Below are 19,148 nucleotides of genomic sequence, written 5' to 3'. Positions count from 1 at the left end.
AAATTACATTTTTTCGAGAAAAATCCAAAAAGTGTCAATCTATGATAACTTTTTTCAACGTACAAAAAGTATTTATGTTTTAATGGTTTGTGAAGCATACGCATATTGTTAGTGTACGTTCAAAATTTCATTTAATTCGGTTCACCATTTCCGAGTTATGACAACTCAAAAATGAGTTGTATAAAAAAAAGTGTTTTACCCGAACGGTTCTAACTTCGCGAAAAATTATTCAATCGAGCCCAAATTTGTACCAATGATGCACATATAATAGGTTGACAAGCAGCCAAAATTTGAGAATTTTTGATGCACTCTATGAAAAGTTATAGCATGTTGAACTTTTTTGTGAGAGAAAAAAAAGTTGCCTATCCCAAACATTTTGGCCATCCCCTGTACATTGGAATGAAAATCTATCCAGAGGTTTGAAGCATTCTTCAGTGTCGCGTAACAGTAAATTGTATATGTCGGGAAAGCCACAGCCCACACATGTCATACATAAGTTTATGTGATTCTTACTCTTATATGACTAAATTTGGTCGTATAGGAATTACAGAAACTTATGTACGTATTCTGGGTAGGTACGCAATTCCTATAATTTACATAACGCGGTATATGAACAGCCAAAAGCATATTACCTATTACAGTATGTTATTGCATTTGGTATTTCTGTATTTTAATATTTGCATTTTTGCATGGTTGCCGACGAAACAGATCGTACTGCATTCATGTTTGTCGTTGCATATTTAATATACGGGCCGTTTGTTTATCATCATGTACAAAATATGACACAACTTACCGGGGAAGCAACCACCATTGAATCAGACAACTCAACCGTCACAATTGGTTCTTGTTGTTCCGCAGACTTGTCTGGCAGTGGTTGTTCGAGCTCATTCAAAACTTCGGTTGCGTTAGATTCATAGTGAGCTTCGGTTTCCGTTTGAATCAGACTTTGACGAGCGGGTGTGGATTCCTTAGCGATGGTCAACCGACGGGATGCTCTTCTAGCATTTTTGTTCGAGGTGATTAATTCTGAGGCGGGACTGTCCCTGGAGGGTGTGGCTAATTCTGTGAGTTGTGTTGCGGGCATGTCCGCTTTTGGAGTCATAAGCGACCTTCTCACAGATGCTGGCGTTTTAGTTGTACTAGACACGGTCGTTTGTACCGGTGTTCCAGCATTTGAAACGCTTCCTCGAGTCCGCGATGCAGTTTTTATCTGAAGGCATATTTATTTCGTTACAAATTAAAAATGAATAACTTCAAATGGAAAATCGGAGATGCAGACTACATTTTTCTTTCAGTGTAACAAATATATCGATGGAAATCTTACCGGTGTTGAAACGGACGCAGATTCTTCCATCTCTTCTGGCATGCGATCCACGGCAATCGTGTCTGCAGATTCTTCCTCAGCTTTCAACGGAGTAGCCTCACTGAATGACGCCAACTCACCAATCGTTGCCCGGCTTGCGGAACGTGACACTCGCTTCGGGGTACTTTCCTGAGGAACGACTGCCTTAGTGACGCTGCTACGGGATGTCCGCGTGGGAGTACACATGGCAAAGATGGCTTTCCTGAGCAGTGGCGTTCCGTTGGCAGGTTTCCGCATTGGCTTTTCAACTGTCATGCTTAGTCGCTCGTTGTTACTGCTGGCCGTTACGGGCGTTCGAGGAGTCCTGAGTGAACTCCTGCCTTGCCGAACGGGTGATTCAGGAGCCTGAAAATAGATCGTTCAATTATTTGGAGAAATGTTGAGGACAGTCTTTTAATTATTTTACCGCTTCGGAAATAGTTGATTGCTCTAATGTTGATTCATCCTTCGGTTGTTTGTCGTCTTCAGAAACAACTGCTGACATACAACTAGAATCTTGGATCTCGGGTGAATCCACAATGGATACGACCGAGGTATCGACATTTGTTACATCCTGTTCCGAATGAACTGCTTCTTTCCCTGCAACGTCACCCATAACTGCGATCGAACGTCTGACACCTCGCATGGATCTGATCTCGAGTTGCGCAGTTGATGAAGCAGTTGTCGTCCTTCTTCGCTGGACAGCGGTTGCTGTTGAATTTGCCGATGCAGCAACAGTATGTCGACTTGAAACACGGCGATCAGTGGGTCGGCTAGACTGTTCAGCATACGGTGCAGCATCGTTAGGGTTCGACAAATCAGCTTGATCTTCTTTCAATGATTGTACCGCTTCGGAAACGGTCGATTTTTCTAGTGTTGATACCTTCATCGATTGTTTGTCTTCTTCAGAAGCAACTGCTGATACACAACTTGAATCTTGGATAGCGGGTGAATCCCCAATGGATACGACCGAGCTGTCGACATTAGTTACATCTTTTTCCGAATCAACTGTCTCTGTTTCGGCAACGTCCTCTGTTATCGATCCAGCGATCGTAGTATTACCCTCTGAGGATGCGTTCAAGGGTTCATTGGTTCTGTCAACACGGCCTTTATCGACTGAAGGCGACGTAACACCTATAACTGCAATCGACCGTCTGACACGCCGCATTGATCTGATCTCGATTTGGGGAGTTGATGAAGCAGTTGTCGTTCTTCTTCGGTGGACAGGTACAGCTGGTGAACCTGTCAATGCAGCAACACTATGTCGACTTGAAACACGACGATTAGTAGCCGAGGTAGATTCTTCAGCATTCGGTTCATTATCACCACTGTTCGACAAATCTTCTTGATCGTCCTCCAATGGTTCTACCGCTTCGGAAACAGTAGATTGCTCTAGTGTTGATGCATCCACCGGTTGTTGGTCGTCTTCAGGAACGACTGCTGACAGACTAGAATCCTGAATCGCGGGTGAATCCGCAATGGATACGACTGAGCTGTCCACATTGGTTACATCGGGTTCCGAATCAACTGCCTCTTTCTCGGCAACGTCCTGCGTTACCGTCCCAGAGATTGAATCATTACCTCCTGAAGAGTCGTTCAAGGGTTCACTGTTCTTCGGTAACGGAGAGCGCAGAGGTAACTTTGATTCGCTCAGGGGCATCGTTTGATCGACATGGCCTTTATCGACTGAATCCGGCGTTACACTCATACCTGCGATCGATTGTCTGACATTACGCTTTGCGGATCTGATCTCGGGTTGCGGAGTTGACGAAGCAGTTGTCGTTCTTCTTCGTTGGACAGCTGTAGCAGGTGTACCTGCCGATACGGCAACACTATGTCGACTTGAAGCACGGCGATCAGTAGGCGGTGGGGTAGATTCTTCAGCGTTCGGTACAATATCGTTAGGGTTGGACAAATCAATTTGATTGTCTTGCTGGTCTTGTTCAAGAATCGATGCAGTCAAATTTGAACGGCTCAGATTGCTGTGAAGTATAGTTTGATAATGAGTAATGACGTATTAGTGACAATATTCGATAAGATTTCCCAGAATTCCATTTCTCAAGAAATCCATGCAAATAACATCTCAATCGGAAAGGCTGACTAAAAATAAATTGGTAGGTACGCTCAAATCTGTAACAAGATTTGTAATTCGTAATTCAATAAGTTTAAAAAGTTCCACAGTGGAAGAAATGGATATTTACTGGATGTCCTTTACTGCCCCGCTGCTTCGTCGAAGTCCCTGCTTCCAAATTGCCCAGTACCGTTTCTATTGGTCGGAGTGCCATTCAATTCGAATGATTCATTAGCGTGTGAGCAAGATGGATCGTTTTGAACCTCTAGAACCATCTTGGAGTACCCAGTAGAAGGTAATCGAATCGGGGCAAAACATGAATTTGCACCACAGAGAAACAGACGTAACACTTAGAACCAATTTCATTAAAAAACATCGTCACGAAAACCTAATCGCCCAATGCTAAATATACCGTGCTTGGCCGGGCCGCCACTAGATGGCGGTAGTGAGCAAACGTCAAACAGGAACAAAAACGATACCAGCGCCGCGAGTGGCCAATCGACCTACTACTGAATATTTGAATCAACCGTTAAAAAGCAGATCGATGGGAAGCGATGAGAGTGTGACGTCTGTTTCTCTGTGTTTGCACCTTTGCTTGCAGATGAACGGCAATAAAAACACTTTTAAGGTCCCATTAGACATAGCAAATTAATATTTGGCCAAACAAGTCCAACAAATAACCAACACAACGTAAATCAAAGCAACCTTGGCCGAATGTCGGACTTCAATGGCAAATATTTGTCATGATGACAAACAGTCTAATGGCCCCTTTAGACATTCTGTGATATCATCGTCCGAGGATGTGATGATGATTGATTGAATGTATAAGTGATAAACTTTTGCTCGGGTAACCCCTAGTCGCTGCTTGACAATGACAGCAATCGGATATCCGCTCTCACCACTGTCTACCAGTCTCACGGGAACCTCATTCATTCATTCATTCCACACCCTAAAATGAAACAACACAGGCTTGTGTACAATGTACACAGGCTTGTGTACAATGTACACAGATTTGTGTACTACTAGATCAGCCTCCACCCCTGTGTCAAATGTACACAGTCACTTTTCTGGATCTAGCGCTGGTATGGGAGCAAAGTTCATAACTAATTTTCTCTGAACGATGACATGCATTATCAGGAATCGATCAGTGCAAAAATAATTGTTAATTTTGTTTTCATGCCAGCGCTGGAGCCGGAAAAGTATCTGTGTACATTTGACACAGCGGTGAGGCTGATCTAGTAGTACACAAATCTGTGTAACTTCTGTAACCGTGCAATGTTCCCACGAGTTGAAGAGTAAAATAAAGTTCTCTGTAATTAAAGTAGGGAAGTGGAATGTTTGACGTTTGCTCAATACACATAAATACAAACAAAAAACAAAAAACTACCGCCATCTAGTGGTGGCCCGATCAAACAAAATTAGTTTAGCATTGGGCGATTACGTTTTCGTGACGATGTTTTCTAATTTTTTTTCTATGTGTTACGTCTGTTTCTCTTTGGTATAGTTTTCAAGTATTTTCTAGTCATCCTGAACCCCAGTCTACAAATGATTCCGTTTTCTGGCTAACACTTCAAATCGTTTGCCAAATCAAAATCGAGTTTGATGTAGGTATGCTTCGTCATCGCCATGCCACTACTACGGATTTTTGTTTGTGTACAATATTTGTCTTTATTACATTAACTCAAATAAACAGAATAAAATCCATAACAACGCGATCAGCTACCTACTTTGATGAAATTTACACCAGGTGTTGTTCTTCTCTATAGACATTTTTTTTTATCTGTATTAACGAGATTTTTAGCCCTAGGCTAGTTCATCTCGGGACCCACGCTTTACTTCCCTTCCGAAGGAAGAACTCGCATTTTGCGAGTTTGTCGGGACTGGGATTCGATCCCAGGTCCTCGGCGTGATAGTCAAGTGTTCTAACCATCACACCAGGTCCGCTCCTGCCCTCTATAGAAATGTTAACAAATCACTGACAAAGATTTTCGATTCCCAACACTAGAGGCGTACTTGCGGCGCGAGAAACACGCAAATTTACTTTTAGTCAGCTAGTTTATCAAGAATCAAATTGTAGAAAATAGATTTCTGGAATATTATTATTCACCTATTATAATAGCTGTTTTAAGTTACCTTTCATCGACTGATGTTACATCCGGAGCGGATTCTTCCCCGACACTCGATAGATCTTCATGCTGAGATACATTGACGTTCGAGCTCCTGGACACTCTCTTAGACAGACGAGTGCTACGAGAACTTGAGTCGATCGTTTCTTCGGCAGAGCTCATGACGTTCCTAGCTACGGTGGATGTTTCCACACTGTAAAATGCAAATAGAACTAAGAGTTAGAACCGGATACAATAGTCAGCTAGCAAACATTTACCCAGACTGGTTCAATGTTTCGGTAGTACTATCTTCCGGTGTCACATCCATCGGAGAAGTCTGGTCTGTCTCAGTTACAGAATCAAGTTGATGAACACTTTCGCTAAAAAAAACATACAGAAATGGCTCATTTTTATTGGGTTGAAGGATTCGTATGTGATGACAACTACAAAAGCCGTTTAAAGCCATTTTATACGCACCGAAAAATGTACCCGCGACAGAAAAACACTTGTTTCGCGCCGAAAATCTCTCTGAAACTGGAAGCATTTCCTCACTTTTTGGTTTTTGATTTTTTATTAAACAACGAAGCAATATTTCCAAAATCGGTTTTCGTACAGAGTTAAAGGAAGGATCAAGGTATCTCCTGATTTTTTTTTCAGGTGGAAAATGTTTTTCAGTTTTAAGGAAACCATTTTTGTATGAAATTTCAAAAAAATATGGTTTTTGAAAAACTGGTAAAGTTTTACACCTGAAAAAAATCCAGGAGATAGCTCGAACCTTCCTCTAACTGTGAATGCTTTGTTATTTAAACTTTAAACGAACTAAAAAATGAGGAAATGCGTCCAGTTTCGCCTTAAGTATACATACCTTTCACTAACGGTGAACGATGACGCCTGAGGTTCGCCGTTTTCGTGCATTGAAGTTTCTTGTTCCACGGGCAACTCGGGTGTATCCGCTTCGTTTCGCAGTGGATTTTTCACTGGCGTACCTTGTATGGGAACAGCCAAAGGACTGATATCCACGGCTATCTGCTGTTGCTGTCGGGTGCTTCTTCTTTTCCCGGCTGGTGTCGAAACAGATAGCGGCGTCTGTACCTGTCGGACGAATCTGAACAAACAATCAAACATTGAGTGGTTTTGAAACATTCTGCCGACATCAGTTAAACAAACTTACCGGCCACCACTACCGACCATGGGAGATATTTCCGCGCGGAAGTCCCGTGAGAGAGTTTTCCTAGCGGACTTGGCGGGTGTGGTCAGTTTCGATTGATCGTTGGCACTTGCATCGGGGACAGCGCTCAAATCCGTCAGATCGTAATTCTCTTCGGCAGCTTCCGTTTGATTGGCATTGTCCTCATAGGTGTCACTCAACAGAAGGCTCTCGTCGATTTCTGCCGTATTGTCATCCATCGTTAGTCTGGACGTATTCAGTGATGTTAACGCATTTCCAATAAACTTTCTTGTATCCCTCAGGGATTGGCGTAGCTTCGGGCTAGGATTGATCATTGGTTCCGGAGGTTTCTCTGGCTCCTGCGGATGATCCGATTCGCTGTCGTGGTAAACTTCCTCCGATCCGTCAGATCCGTGTTCTGAGTTGCGATCCAGATCTTCCATCGTTTTCTCGCTGTGATTGTCATCGGTGATGCTCACTCTGGTGACGGGACTGACCGTCAATTTGCCGAACATGTTCGTGAAAAAGTTTCCAATCGTTTGTCGTTTATTTCCCAACGATCGAACGATCTTACTGGCGAGTGGCGTATGACTTTTTCGTGCGACGTGGGGAATGCTCGGTTTGTCTGTCATGTTGTTGAGTTCATCGTCGTCTACTGGTGTCGGATTTTCTACTTCATTGGTCACTTCTGGGGGATCGACGGACGCTGCATTTTGGGTATCTGCAAACGAATCATGAGGAGTAATGTCGGAGTACTGGGATGATCGGACCTGGGTGGTACGGTTCGGTTTTTTGATGAACGATTCCAGCGGCTCCGGACTAGTGACCGCAGCTACGACCGATTCTACCCAAAGATCGACATCTGTTTTTGGCAAATCGCTTGAACCTTCAACAGCTACCAATGGCGAAGGCAATTTTTTCGGGGATTCCGATTTTCGGGTATAGGTCTTCGTTACAGACGGTCTGCCAACCAAGGTGTCGAACAGTTCATCGGTAGTCATAACCGGCTCTGGCGTTTTATCATGACTCGTTGAGGCAGCAATTGGTGTTTCCGGTTTGCAAGTTCCGACGGACACGATGGGAGAATCAACCACCGGTGTTCCTGCATGACTTCGCAATTTACCGGAAGTCGCACTCGCAGGAGTTGTTGGTCGGCTACCGGTACGGCCCTTTGCCGGCGTTACTGGAGTCTTGGCAATAGAGTCATCTAACCTAATTTTGCTGACACTCTTGGGGGTGTCCTTCGCCAAGCGAGAACGCAAAGCACTGAGAGGCGTTTTGCTGGCGTTTTTCAATGCCGACCGCAGCAAACCTTTCTGAGCGGATCGGACCACCGTAGACGACGGAGTTTTCAACTTTTTCGAGGGAGGAGTCGTAAGATCGATCAGACCAGCTGACGATGAAAACGATCCATCTGACTGACTGTAGACGAAGCTACTGTCATTAGCGGATGTTGGCGACGTAAGATCAATAAGGTACATAGAGTTTCCCCCCTTGGCCACACTTTGACCGCCTTTGGCTGGAGTGCTGTTCATAGAAATGTTTTCGTTTTTCGGTGTCAGAAAACCCGACTGCACCAGCGGTGTTGCGGCCTTCTTTTTCGATAACGGTGTTTTCTGTAGGTTCGTTTTGGCACGAGGACCAATTACGGGCGTATAGGACAAGATCATCATGGCAGAGTTTTCCAATGCGAGCGGTTTTGGAGTTCCAGGAGTTTTTCCAACCGTCACTGGTGTTTGGTTTTCTTTTTCCGGGTCTGGTGTGTAAAACGGAGTATTGTTCTTCGATACATCAGGTGCGGTCAACTTCTTGGGAGTTTCGCATGATGGGTCAACAGCTTTGGATAACGATGCTGGGAAAATTATAGTGTATTATAACTTTGACAAATTGATATTTTCGCAGTGTTATGTACAAGAAAATCTACCGTAGCTGTCGTAGTACTTATTGATCAACATTTCCAATTTACTTTCTCTGGGCTAGCCAAACATGTATATTTATCTATTGAGAATAGGGTCCGGCATGACCAGAGAAAAAGGCAAGAGAAACACTTCATGAGTTCAGTAACAACCGCCTAAATGCGATTTAAATTTGTCAATTCAAAGTAGGTATAAAGTTTAAATACGGGAATGCTAACAAAGTATAGAAAAAGTTTAATTTATTCAACCCTTTCCGCTTTGACTGCTGCAGTAGAAATTTGTTACAATCGGGAAAATCCTTTGCCACTTACCGTTACTCTCATTCTGTTCAGTTTCTTCTTCCTCCGCTTCTTCGTCGTCCTCTTCCTCTAAATCGTGATCTACAATTACACTGTGCAATACAAAAGAAAAAGATTTGCGTTTCATTAGAAACACTATCATTCATTGTATGTTCGACGACTTCCTTACCTGTGCATCGTGAATCGCTTCTTGATCTTTTTCATCAACTGCTTATTGCTCTTCGGCAAAGTATACGTTGGCTGCTTCTGGGTCTTTTTGGGACCGGATTTCCTGCTAGGTCCGGCAACAGCCGCCGTTTCTTCAGTGGGCTGCACCTTTTTCGGCACCATCGTAGTGCGCCGGCGTGAGCCAAACTTGGAGCTGGTCGGAGTTGATGGGATCTTTTTGGATTTCTCCAACCGGTTTGCCAGAAGGGATTCATCGAACTGCCAGCGGAAGCGCGTTCCACACACTTCTATTGTGCTGCCGTCGTGCAAGAGACCTCTCTTGGTAATTACTCTTCCGTCAACAGAAATTGGATTTTTTGTGGAATAGTTCGCAATCGTCACCTTGAATGTAGAAACGAATTGATAACCCAAATTATAATTTTGTTCGATTCGCTGGCATTTGAAATTGTTCTGAAGAAAGACCATAAGTTTGACTCATTTGTCCATAACTCAGTTCAGAAGCCTAACATTGAAATGCTGTGTTCGGCAAAGTTATAGATTAGTATTTTTCCTATCATTATCACCAAGGACACCATATTCTAACTCTAATACTTACGGCATAAAAGTGTTAGTACCACCTACTTCTACTAAACATTCGGATTTTTCGATCGTTTAGTATCAGTAGGTAGTACTAGCGCTCTATCGCCGTATATATGAGAGCTAGAACATGGCTTCCTTAGTGATAATTATAGGAAAAACACTAACCTATTACTTTGTCGAACACAACATTTCAATGTTAGGCTTCTGAACTGAGTTATGGACAAATAAGTCAAACGATTGCCAGGTAATCGAAAACATCCCTGTCTACAGCAACATGCCTAGTGCTTAGCTTGAACAGATCTCTAGATATGATCAAACCGTGAGAAGCCGTGACCGTGACCGCGCCTAATTCAAATCAGCTCCTAATTCCGTTCACACGAATCAAAACACCGAGTATTAGCAGAAATTGTCGCAAATCTTTAGCAAATTGATTTTTGTAGTTTTCAATAATTATGCCCACGCCAGAATATAATCAAAAAGTTAAAGGGTTTCTTGTGTATTATTGTGAAAATACATTAAATGTCATTAATTATTCAACCGGCCGCCATATTACTTTTTTTTTCTTTTGCGGACCTGTGAATTGCATCAATTTATGCATTTAATGTATTTTCATTGAAATACTAACAAAATCAATCAAAACAGCACCAAAGCAGAACAATAAAGGACATATTTTTATAAATTTAACATCAAATCAACTTTTCAAAGAAGACTCCTGATCAGTGCTGAAAAATTCATTTCGTCATATCTAAATTCAATCACCTACAGCTCATTTTAGAAGCTGAACCTGAGATATGATTTCCATATCGCCACTACAGAGGCTATCAAAGCGTGGAACGATAAAAGGGAAAGAATGTCCCGAAGACAGGCGAAAAAAATCGAGCGGTTATTAAGTAAGCACAAATAGACTCAACAATATGTTATTTGTTTTGACTCACACAATTCTCCGGAGACGAACCAGCCTCGGGCTGAAAGTCTCGATAATAAAGATAAAAAAAAAAAAACTTGTGCGGCTAGACCAGTTCTGCAAGAAAGTCACGGAAAAAATGATATTTTTCGAATATTTAAAGTAAATGTCACGTACTACCTTCGAAAAATGCAAATGATATTCACGGTGAATATCATTTGGCATTTTTCAAAGGTAGGCCGTGACATTTACCCTAAATATTCAAAAAATAGCGGTTTTTCCGTGACTTTCTTGCAGAACTGGTCTAGCCGCACAAGTTTTTCATACACCATATTCTCAGGTTCAGCTTCTAAAATGAGCTGTAGGTGATTGAATTTAGATATGACGAAATGAAATTTTCAGCACTGCTCCTGATGCTATAAATGAGAAAGGCACATGACCGGAATTAGGATACTACAGGTTGTACTTGCTCCTAATTCCAATCACCATATAAATGCAAAGGAAACTATGAAAAAATCTGCAGTACAATCGAAACAACCAACTCCAGCATCAGTCAAGGCTCCCTGACGATTGATGTTTAGTTTATATCATTGATTGGTAACCCTAGCTAGCAAGCATAAATTGTGGTGTCGTAGGTTTAAAGATCGACAATGATTTTTCATAAGGGCCTAACTGACTTGATCGATTTCTCTTCGTCGACTCTCTCTTTCGCTAATAACTTGATCTAAACAAACAAAATCGTTATTCTTTTTGTTTCTATAGCAAGATGCAGTCGTCTTCTCCGCATTTCAACCAAAAAATCTTTGGAAAACTCAATACACATTCTGTAATAACACAAAGAGAGAATCGATGAAGAGAAATCGAAAATGTCAGTTAGGCCCTAATGAAAAATCAGTGTCGATTTATAGATGACGTCAAACCCGACATAAACCTATCAATGACCTGTTTCTATTTTGGTCCCCAAACCCAACATAGACCCAACAGTTATGCGATGTGGGCCCAACATTGGTCCAACATTCGATAACATTTGACCCGACTTTGACGCGACGTTCGACACTTTTTCACTCTGGTGGAATTTTGCAGTTTTCCCAGAAAGCTCTCAAAAACGCAACAACATTAAAACAATCCAATGTTATTACATCAAATTATTAAAGAACTAACATGTTTTGATAAGTAAATAAATGTATTTTGACATATAAAATATAAATATAACTATAACAACCTATGATAATATGATTATTTTGTCAACTTGATAATTACTTGGAGTGACCGGAAATAGGAACACATGTGAACGGAATTAGGATCATACTGATTGGAATAAGGAACAACAACTTGTTTTAAATAGCGGCCATTTTCAAAATAAGTGGAGTGCTTGCAATCTCGATTATATTTTTCTAGCAGTATAGAAACATAATGAAACAGCGTTGCACAATTAGAGCCACTAAATGCAGAACATGTATTTTCTACAGCTATTAGACTTAGTTCATCGCCTTAAGTGAACGGAATTAGGTACAGTCACGGTAGTCCAACCAAAAACTTCATTAATAGCATTTCAAGGTATTTGGTTCTCGAACGATGTTCCATGTGGAAATATTGTGATCTTGGATGAAGAACGAACGACAAATCTTTTGCAGAAACACGGAGAAATCTGGAGAAATCCGTAATAGGCCAAAAGGATATTCTGGACAAGATTCTGGATCAATCCCCAGCAGCATGGAATTCCCAAATTCTCAGATGCAATTTCTGTATAAATTTTCAAAAGGAATTTCTAGAGGAATATTCGGCATTCCCTGAATGTCGGTTCCCCGAATGACCCGTTTCTCCGAAAAATACATTCTTGTTCGACAACATGTTCGTGATCATGGGGACTAGGTTGTTAGCCTACTAATTAACCGACCATGAGTGGACAATTCTTTAGGGTTAATTTGATACTAGAAAGAACGGGCAGCAATGTTTAGGCAAGGAATCATAATACCCACGCTTTTTGTGCCATTTCATTGCAGAAACGGAGAATTGACCATCTCACCATACTAAAATTCAGCTCATTACTACAAATCTAGTACTACACCGAACGTGCCCCATTATCCGTTTCTACAATAAAATGGTGCAAAAAGCGTGGGTATTATGAATCCTTGCCTAATTTGATGCTGTTTGAGCAAAATTTTGGGCAACAGTGTTGTTGTTTTCTCCATTTCTTGCAACATAAACAATATAGTTATCCAAAGTTTTGCTCAAACAGCATCAAATTAGGCAAGGAATCATAATACCCACGCTTTTTACATCATTTCATTGCAGAAACGCAGAATTGACCTTCTCACCATACTAAAATACAGCTCATTACTACAAATCTAGTACTACACCGAACGTGCTCCATTGAAGTTTTTATTCATGTCCCAGGATGCATGTAGAACCCGACATATTTTTTTTTTAAGTGCAAGAAGTAATTTTCCCTGATAAGTCCAAGTTTTTTTTAAATATTTCAGTGTTTTCCCTGATGGTCTCGGCTTTTTCAAGTCGTAAACATCCTGCAGCTAGCGTTTCTACCGCCCGGGAAATTGACAGTACTGCGATAGTTTGACCTTGCTTGATTAATATTTCGGTGACTGTAGTTTTAGATTGCTTTTCTGGGTGTTTGAAGGTTTTCAGCAGGCTACCTTACCGGTATCGCCCAAGACCGACGAAGATGGTGCTCTACTATACGCTCGGCATTGGAGTAAAGTTACTTTGTAGCCAACAAGGTATCAAGGTAGGTAGTTTTAGATTTTGAATGAACAGTATCATTGATTCTTATCAAGATGAGTCACGTAGCGAATATTTTGCAAAGTATTAAAGATATGGTTGTGTGGATAAATTAATAGGAAGCAATCAGTGAAGTACTAGATTGAAAGTAGTGAGCTGGATTTTTGTATGGTGAGATGATCAGTTCTCCATTTCTGTAATGAAATGGTACAAACAGCGTGGGTTATATGATTTCTTGACTAATTTGATGATATTTGGGCCAAAGTTTGGTAACTGGGTTGTTGTATTATTTATTTCTTGCAACTTCAACAACACAGTTACCCGAACTTTTGCTCAAACAGCATTAAATTAGGCAAGAAACCATATAACCCACGCTGTATGCACCATTTCATTGCAGAAATGGAGAACTGATTATTTCACCATACAAAAATCCAGCTCACTACTTTCAATCTAGTACTTCACTGATTGCGTCCTATTGTAATGAAGTTTCACTCACATTTTCTTTTTTTTTATTCTATTTTCTCCTTCACAGCCACGCATATACTGTTTTGTTTAGTGTTGTATCCCTTAATGTCGATTGATACCGAAAGTTGGCCTTCAAATGTAGCTGTAGCGTGTATTTCCCGTGTTATGAGGAACTGTGCTTTGCATTCGGATAAGCTCAATATATCTATGAGTAAATTCTCGCTGAAACCAGGCCGCCATTTAGATAAAGTCTGGGATTTCAATTTTGTCTTGCTTATTCGCTAGAATATGATAAAAAAAGGATGAAAACCACTTTGGTTGGGTTAAATTGAGAGACCCCTCGCTTGGCAAGAGCTGACAAGGTGACAAAAATGACGATTTTTCATCAAATTGCACCTAATTTATCGCATATCTCAAAATTTAATGTTGTAACCTGAGTGTTGTAACACATACAAAACTTCACTTTTCTATGAAGGGAAAGTATAGACCTTTCATTTGAAATTTTTGGCAGCCATCTTGGATTTGGTCGCCATTTTGAATTTTATCATTAAATTGCGATTTTCGCTGTGTTCGCTACCACCGATTTCAAATCCAAACTCATCATTAGAAACCTGAGAGTCTAAGCTTTCCAAAACATTCAAAAATTTAGGTGTGCATTGACCGCAACAATGATATATCGATGAAAACGTTAGGCGACCTCAAAATTATTAGAAAATTGAATTTATAGGGTGGAGCGGGGCAAGATGGGTCAGTGTCATTTTCGGGCGCTTTACTCATGTTTTGATTATGTTAATAATTTTGTTAGATGACCAGCATGAATATACAAAAGTTTGGGGCATTGATTGAAAAATTATTCACTCTCATTGGAAATAAAAAATAAAATCAAGCATAATTTTTCAAATCGACGTATCTAACTTTTTCACTGATCTGAGTAAATTCATGGTCAATGTTGACGACCATTTCACTAAAATAGTTTTTTATAAAGACTTTTCATAAATTTTTTCGTGCTAAACATCACCAGGGATATAGCACGCATTAGGTAAGAAACAAAACCTACTCATTCCATATCATTTTCACAATGAATTTTGACAAAAATACACTTACACCGGGTTGGTTAGAGATACGTCATGCCAGATACGTCGCTTTTATATGGTGCTAGTTTGGTGTATCTGTTACTTATGATTTTGGCTAGATACGTCGTTTGTTTTTCTCATATATCAAAACGGTGTATCTATCAGTAAAGTTGTAAACATCAAAATAGTTAGATACGTCGTTTCGAATAATATGCAAATTAAGCAATAAATCATCAAACAGTGATGTGGATTCTTCAATTTGCTTTATGAATAATGCATGCAGCTGTTAACCCGAATTTGTTTACATTCTCGAGTTACGTCGGATTGAAAAGTTATGCTTGAAATCGTTTTTAGCCATTTTTCTTATGCGATACATTCCATATAATCTCCATATAAACGGCCGCGGGGCAAGATGGGTCACCTTCAATTTTGAACGTATTTTTGGAGCATTCAAAAGTTATATATTTTTTATTACAAGACTATCTCATAAATGACTTCAATCAAGCGGAATGAACGCTCAAAATTATAACATAAAATTATGATAATTTTTTAGTGAAAACATCGATTTTCAAGTCGCCTTAGGACCACTCAAATCGTTAAGTTTTTTATAGTCCAAATAAATTTATAAAATTTTTACTAGTAGCTCTTGTTTACTCAGTATGGATATTGTAGAAAACCTTTTTGAAGTCCGTTTTTGCGTGACTCAAACTATAATGATATTTTATTTAGCAATACATTAAATGGAAATGATGAAACTTACAGTTAGTTTTCTTCTTCGAGGGATAATCTGTTTATGCTCTAGGGAAGCGACGCCGAATGAGGTTATGTGCACTGTCTCTCAATTGTAGCTGGAATTATTTAAAACTGATTGAAATTTACCGACTAAGTGAAAATCGTACTATCTTACTAGTTTACAGAAGATTGGACATTGTCATTGTTCGGCATACAGTTTTGAAATACATTAATCATTATTGCCTAGGAAACATAAACAATCAATTCATGGTGTTTAAAAATCATTGAAAAATACCGTTAACTCACAAGTACCACTGCTAGAGTGCAACATCTCAAAGCTAATGCCTATAATCTAACACTGTGTACTCTGTTAATGATTTATGCTTAACGTATTTAACTATTTTTTAAGAAATTGGGGATCTACTACAAATCTGTCGCACGAGGTAAACCAATCTTTTCTCTTCCTTGTTTACCAAAACAAACTCGTCGCTTCTGATGCTGACGTACTGCAGTTGTACAAAGGGCCTATTTCTCGTTTAACGTAACAGATATGGAGCATATATGAATGCGGAACAAATCTTATATTTTGACGTTTTTCGTTGAGAAAATGTGAATTACTTATAAGATGACCCATCTTGCCCCGCACTTTTTTCACGGCGCAAAATCGATCACTTTTTAAAACTGCTTGTTTAACATCATATTATGTATTTAATGAATTTTTTATCGACTTTTAGCATAGCTAACTAGTGTATTGAAGAGTAGCGGACGAATACAAACCAATACGATTTGTATTTACAAAGTTATGATGATCCATCCTTAGGTGACCCATCTTGCCCCGCCCCACCCTATGCTGAACATTTGATGAATTAACGAATAGGCTATTTTACGAGACGTTTGACTTGTGGGCTGCTGATTGTTATTATTTACATTAGATGTTTATGTTTTGCTGAAAAATAGCCTAACATATTGAAAATACTCATCACTTTTTTGTTGGCAAAGTTGCTTCCGTTTTTAATGTGACGTGTATCAATCGCCGGGCAGCTCGATACCACTAGCAGGCTAGGAAACATCCCTATCTGCTAATATTGGTTTTAGGAGGTGGATTATCGTATTTTCCAACTGTTCCGGCTCACTACTTGCAATCTAGTACATCACTGATTGCGTCCTATTTTTATAGGAACACCTTAACTTAACCCTTCTCAGATGTTAGATTTTCACACCACGATGGCGTAGTGCACGTTCAGCGTGCCTGTCCGGATAACATTGACCCCAACATCCTACCAGATGGAGCTTGTGGAAAATTCCCAGAAAGTTTCTTCTGGAGGATTCTAAGAAGAAACTTCCAAAGGAATCCTAAAAAAAGTTCTGAAGTATTTCCATAAGGAACTCCTAAAGGATTTCTAGAATGAATTCCAGTAAGATTCTCAAAAAAACTTCTGGATGGATGATTCCCGGAAATAGTTGTTGCTGGGAGAATTTCTGTAACGAATACCAGGAGTGTTCCCAAAAGAAACTTCTGCAGAATTTTTAAAAGCAGATTTTGGAGCATTTACAGAGGGATGGGATCTCTTAGAGGGAACATAGTACGAAATTCAAAAGACTATTGTAGATAGAATCCAGCAAAAGAATTGGAAGAATTCAAAATCGAAGTATACCTATAGCACAGACAGTCTGTGCCTATAGGTACCAGAGGGAGCTCTTGCACGAATACCACGAAGAACTCCTGCAGGAATTTCAGAAGGAACTCTTAGATAAATCCCAAAAGGAATTACTGGAAGAAGGAACCCTTTGAGGAATCCCTAAAACTTCTGGAATTTCAGGTAAAATTTCTTGGGTATCCCCAACTCCTGGAGGAATATCAGAAAGAATTTAAGGAGAAATGTCAGGGGGAACGTTTTCTGGTGAATCTCAACAGAAACATTCGGTTGAAATCCAAAATAAGTTGGAATCTGAAGGAATCCCGGTAGAAACTCGAGAAGGAATTTAAAAAGCAATGACTGGGTTAATTCCAGGAGGAACCTCTGAAGAAATTTCATTAGGAAATCATAAGGAAATCGCAGGAGTTAGAAACTGTTTCTTCAAAAACTTCTCATGAAATTCCAAGAGATAATCAAAGTTTATTATATTAGTGCACTTCAATGAAGTAGGTTGAGCATGGTCAAAGTTGTTGCATCCTACTCTCAGCCGTTTGTTGACGAATTGGTAAAAGTAGGATGCAACTTGGACCATGTTCAACCTACTTCATTGAACAGGGCTAAATTGAATGAGAAATAATTAAGCTGGACCTATCTATCTTCTTGGCGTAACGTCCTCACTGTGACAAAGCCTGCTTCTCAGCTTAGTGTTCTATGAGCACTTCCACAGTTATTAACTGAGAGCTTCCTCTGCCAATGACCATTTTGCATGTGTATATCGTGTGGCAGACACGAAGATACTCTATGCCCAAGGAAGTCAAGGAAATTTCCTTTACGAAAAGATCCTGGACCGACCGGGAATCGAACCCGTCACCCTCAGCATGGTCCTGCTGAATACCCGTGCGTTTACCGCCTCGGCTATATGGGCCCTATTGAAATGTTTACACTGATGTCCCAAAAAGGGGGTAGTTAATATCGGGACATGACTGTAATTAAATATACATAAGTAATACTTCAAATAACCCGTACCCGTACTCTAAATTATACAAACAAGTTGTGCTGTAGGTAGGTATAATCGATATTGTATACACATAATTTTAAATTTTGTAAAATATAACCTAGTCTTACCTTTTTATTCCGGACAAATATTTTGCAGTGCAGCTGCTCGGTCAGCTCACTTTTGAGCCGAACGGTACAGTGCAGATCAAATCCGATGGTCACCAGGTTGGTCCGAATGGGAACCTCGCAGATGAAGCCTTCGCCCTTCTTCCGCAGCACACACAACCGAGCCCCGCTCAATAGTGCCATTGTCCTCTTTTTTCCACCCCAAGGCCAGGTGTCCTCCAGCAAGGATCAAACGCACTTTCTTCTTCCCTGCCAAGGCAACGGACGACTTTCGAGGCGTGGATTGCTTCGATCGGAGCTTTCAGTTCACTTTTTCACTGCTAATTTCCTGCTTCACACCGAAATTTCAATGGCCACTGGATAAATCGTATCTTATTCACTAGTTTTTACGTATTTCAAACGAATTTCACTGAATTTCCCCTACAAAATAAACTTTCAACGATCACAAACAACGCCTGCACTCCGTGCGAACTACACCATCTTGAGTCTCGTTTTGATTCTGGCGACGAAAAAGCCGAAGCGCCGAACAAAACAAGTTGAACCGCGAAAATTCCGTTGGAAACTGCAAGCAGCTCTCCGCGGTTGGAAAAGTACAAAACTGCAAGAAAAACAAACCCGAACACGGTTAGTTCTTTCAATCACCGGCGTACGGGAACGGTGGCGCTGTTGTGACACTTCGTGTGCACGCATATTATCGATCATTCAAAATTAAATTTAATGAGGTTAAATAAAATCGCACACAAATATTTCTAATGAAAATGTTTTTTTTTATGTTATGCGTATATGAATCATAAAGTTTTTGAAAAAATCATAAAATCCCTTTTTTGT

The 19,148-nt window shown here is 40.3% G+C and overlaps 1 protein-coding gene across 1 annotated transcript in view; it reads right to left on the bottom strand.

Moving 5' to 3' along the window:
• The window catches only part of LOC109427215 (mucin-16), a 30,019-nt gene extending 11,135 nt beyond the window's left edge, over window positions 1-18,884 (bottom strand). The window contains exons 1-10 of the mRNA XM_029863078.2: window positions 18,324-18,884; window positions 9,071-9,450; window positions 8,914-8,993; window positions 6,690-8,538; window positions 6,384-6,623; window positions 5,797-5,898; window positions 5,547-5,732; window positions 1,770-3,324; window positions 1,325-1,708; window positions 794-1,210 (exon numbers count right to left, since the gene is read on the bottom strand). Of these exons, the coding sequence (XP_029718938.1) occupies window positions 794-1,210; window positions 1,325-1,708; window positions 1,770-3,324; window positions 5,547-5,732; window positions 5,797-5,898; window positions 6,384-6,623; window positions 6,690-8,538; window positions 8,914-8,993; window positions 9,071-9,450; window positions 18,324-18,503 (5,373 nt within the window). The 5' untranslated portion in view covers window positions 18,504-18,884. The remainder of the gene's footprint in view (window positions 1-793; window positions 1,211-1,324; window positions 1,709-1,769; window positions 3,325-5,546; window positions 5,733-5,796; window positions 5,899-6,383; window positions 6,624-6,689; window positions 8,539-8,913; window positions 8,994-9,070; window positions 9,451-18,323) is intronic.
• Window positions 18,885-19,148: the final 264 nt, after the last annotated feature.

This window comes from Aedes albopictus, chromosome 3 (assembly GCF_035046485.1).
Source record: "Aedes albopictus strain Foshan chromosome 3, AalbF5, whole genome shotgun sequence".
Classification (NCBI taxonomy): Eukaryota; Metazoa; Arthropoda; class Insecta; order Diptera; family Culicidae; genus Aedes; species Aedes albopictus.
The sequence above is the reverse complement of the archived record's forward strand: the minus strand, read 5'-3'. Positions and strand labels throughout refer to the sequence as shown.